Below are 2,500 nucleotides of genomic sequence, written 5' to 3'. Positions count from 1 at the left end.
CACACACACACACACACACACACACACACACACACACACTAACAGCCACAGCCACACACACACACACACACACACACACACACACACAGAGAGAGAGAGAGAGAGAGAGAGAGAGAGAGAGAGAGAGAGAGAGAGAGAGAGAGAGAGAGAGAGAGAGAGAGAGAGAGAGAGAGGGGGGGGGGGGGACTGAGAGATTTCAAATACTATGTAGAACATATCTACATTTGCACACTGAAAGCAAGTAACCCTTAACTAAGGAAAACTCGTTTACAACAAGTCTTATACAAGTCAAGACAACCCGATATATCCTTTACTAATAGAGTATAGTAATTGCATGTATACACCTCTTGCCAAACCCATTAATACATAGAGAATAACCTGGATGCACCGACCTCTTAGAGTGCAAACCACCACCGTAATATTAATCAGCCCTCAACTCTCTCCTTTGGAAACTGACTTTGCCCCTAAAATCATCCTCTGTGTGTCATCACCTTTTCTTCATTCACCTAAAAGTCATATTATTTTCCCTTCAGTCAACCTTAACCCAACTACTACGCATTTACTTTCTTTCTCCTGTAGTTGTTTTGTGAATTTTGTTGCATACAGATGGCTCCACATGTGCTCAGCCGGCAAGGAGTCTATCAGTAGGCCCTAAAGACCGATCCTGATTTCCTCATTCCTGCAATTGACGAGAAAATGTGTTTTTCTCTTTAATACAATTGATATCAGTATTGTTATTATTGTTATTGATGTTATAGTTATTAAATTGTTATTAAAACCTTGGACAAACAGGTGAGATAACTGACCTCTTGGTGACTGGGCACTTGTGGAGCCAGCTATGTGTAAATACAATAAATAAACTTATATTACGGTGGACATGGCATGTATTCTTGCCGTCCGTGCTGATTGAGTTAATTTACCCCAGAGTCTACTCATTAACCACAGACCTAATCTGAATCTACCCGCAAATGCCTTAAAATCTACCCATATCAGGTTTTATTAACCACAAATATCCCTCTGTATTTCAAATCTATATGTAATCTGCCTGGACGGAAATCCCGGATCAGCACCAAAGTCTTGCTTGTGGCAATTTAATCCCAATCCGTCTGTAATTCAGCGTAATCCTGATGACAAACTAACAAACTTAGAAGCCAGCCACTTAACCAGTATTACATATCGGTTGCAAGTACGTACGTGGTTACGTTAACAACATTACAATCCCTATTCCGTTCTGGCCCTAAAGTGACAACTCACCCGGCCTCTGGAGGATTTTGATTCGCCAAAACTCTTTTTCAGAAAAAAAAGAGTTGTGTAAAGCAATAAACTGCTGTGTACGATTTTTTTTATATTCATTATTATCTTTAAAATCAAACATATGTCAAAACAAGTATTCGGTGGCAGGTGATAATAATGAAATTTGTTGTTTTTGTTCGAATATGCCATAAAACGAAAAGAGAGAGAGAGACAGAAAAAAGAAAATGCATAGATATTCAGATTTCAAAAAGCTCACAAAACAAACAAACAAATAAACAAACAAACAAATTGAATTACATCAAACAGCTATACGAACATCACACCCTCGTAGACAAATATTGCACTTCCATTGAGTGGATTCTAAACCATTTAGAACATTTATAATCACTCAGTATCTCGTAAATATTGACAATAGCTCTAAAATCAAGCATAAGTACAAAACCCCCCCTCACCCAACGTTGATAAGCTCTCATTACCCGAAAGATTATAAAAAAGGGTAAATGAGCCAGAGACAGCAACTAAGATCCTGACCTGAGCGCATCCTGTTGACGAGGTAGGTGAATCCTGTAGTGCGCGGGATGAGGACGTGTTGGAAAGGCTGCAGGCCGGCCTTCTTGGCGAAACTCTCGCTCTTCTCTTTCGTTTCCGGGGTCAGGTTGGTGCCCTCGGGAAACAGAAGGACCTGCGGAGAGGAAGAAGGGAGGAGTGAGGGCAAGGTCGGTTTGCTTGTGAGTGGTTTTTAGTTTTTGCTTTAGATGTGTATACACGATATATACATACATATATATACATATATATGTATGTATACGTGTGTGTGTGTGTGTGTGTGTGTGTGTGTGTGTGTGTGTGTGTGTGTGTGTGTGTGTGTGTGTGTGTGTGTGTGTGTGTGTGTGTGTACGCACGCGGAGAGAGTGAGAGAAAACGAGCAGGGTGGCACTCCCCCCGACTGCCTGACGACGCATCAACCCAAATTTGGAATTTCGGTGAACAGAATCCTTCATGCGCATGACCGTACTTCCCGCATGGCACGTTTCTGGGCGACAGTGGCTGGCAACAGGACTGTCTGCCAAGCGGCGCCCCACTCTGTCTTCCAGGATGTGTCAAATAAGGGTAGTTTCGTCTGCGTGTTCCAGTTGAGAGCGTGTACGGTAGAGAATCCCACGTTGCTTATTGAGTTTACTTTGGATGTAAATGTGATGCTTCCAGCTTAGTTTCTCATCTCTTGTGATACCTAGGAATGTTGTGC

At 41.9% G+C, this 2,500-nt stretch overlaps 1 protein-coding gene across 6 annotated transcripts in view; it reads right to left on the bottom strand.

Moving 5' to 3' along the window:
- Positions 1 to 2,500, bottom strand: part of LOC119579038 (lysocardiolipin acyltransferase 1-like) — a 31,714-nt gene that overhangs the window by 5,871 nt on the left and 23,343 nt on the right. For all 6 annotated transcript variants that reach the window (XM_037926758.1, XM_037926757.1, XM_037926756.1 and 3 more), the window contains exon 6: positions 1,786 to 1,936. In XM_037926758.1, coding sequence (XP_037782686.1) covers positions 1,786 to 1,936 — 151 coding nt within the window. The remainder of the gene's footprint in view (positions 1 to 1,785; positions 1,937 to 2,500) is intronic.

The sequence above is a fragment of the Penaeus monodon genome, chromosome 11, assembly GCF_015228065.2.
Source record: "Penaeus monodon isolate SGIC_2016 chromosome 11, NSTDA_Pmon_1, whole genome shotgun sequence".
Taxonomy (NCBI): domain Eukaryota; kingdom Metazoa; phylum Arthropoda; class Malacostraca; order Decapoda; family Penaeidae; genus Penaeus; species Penaeus monodon.
This window is presented reverse-complemented; position numbering and strand designations above follow the sequence as displayed.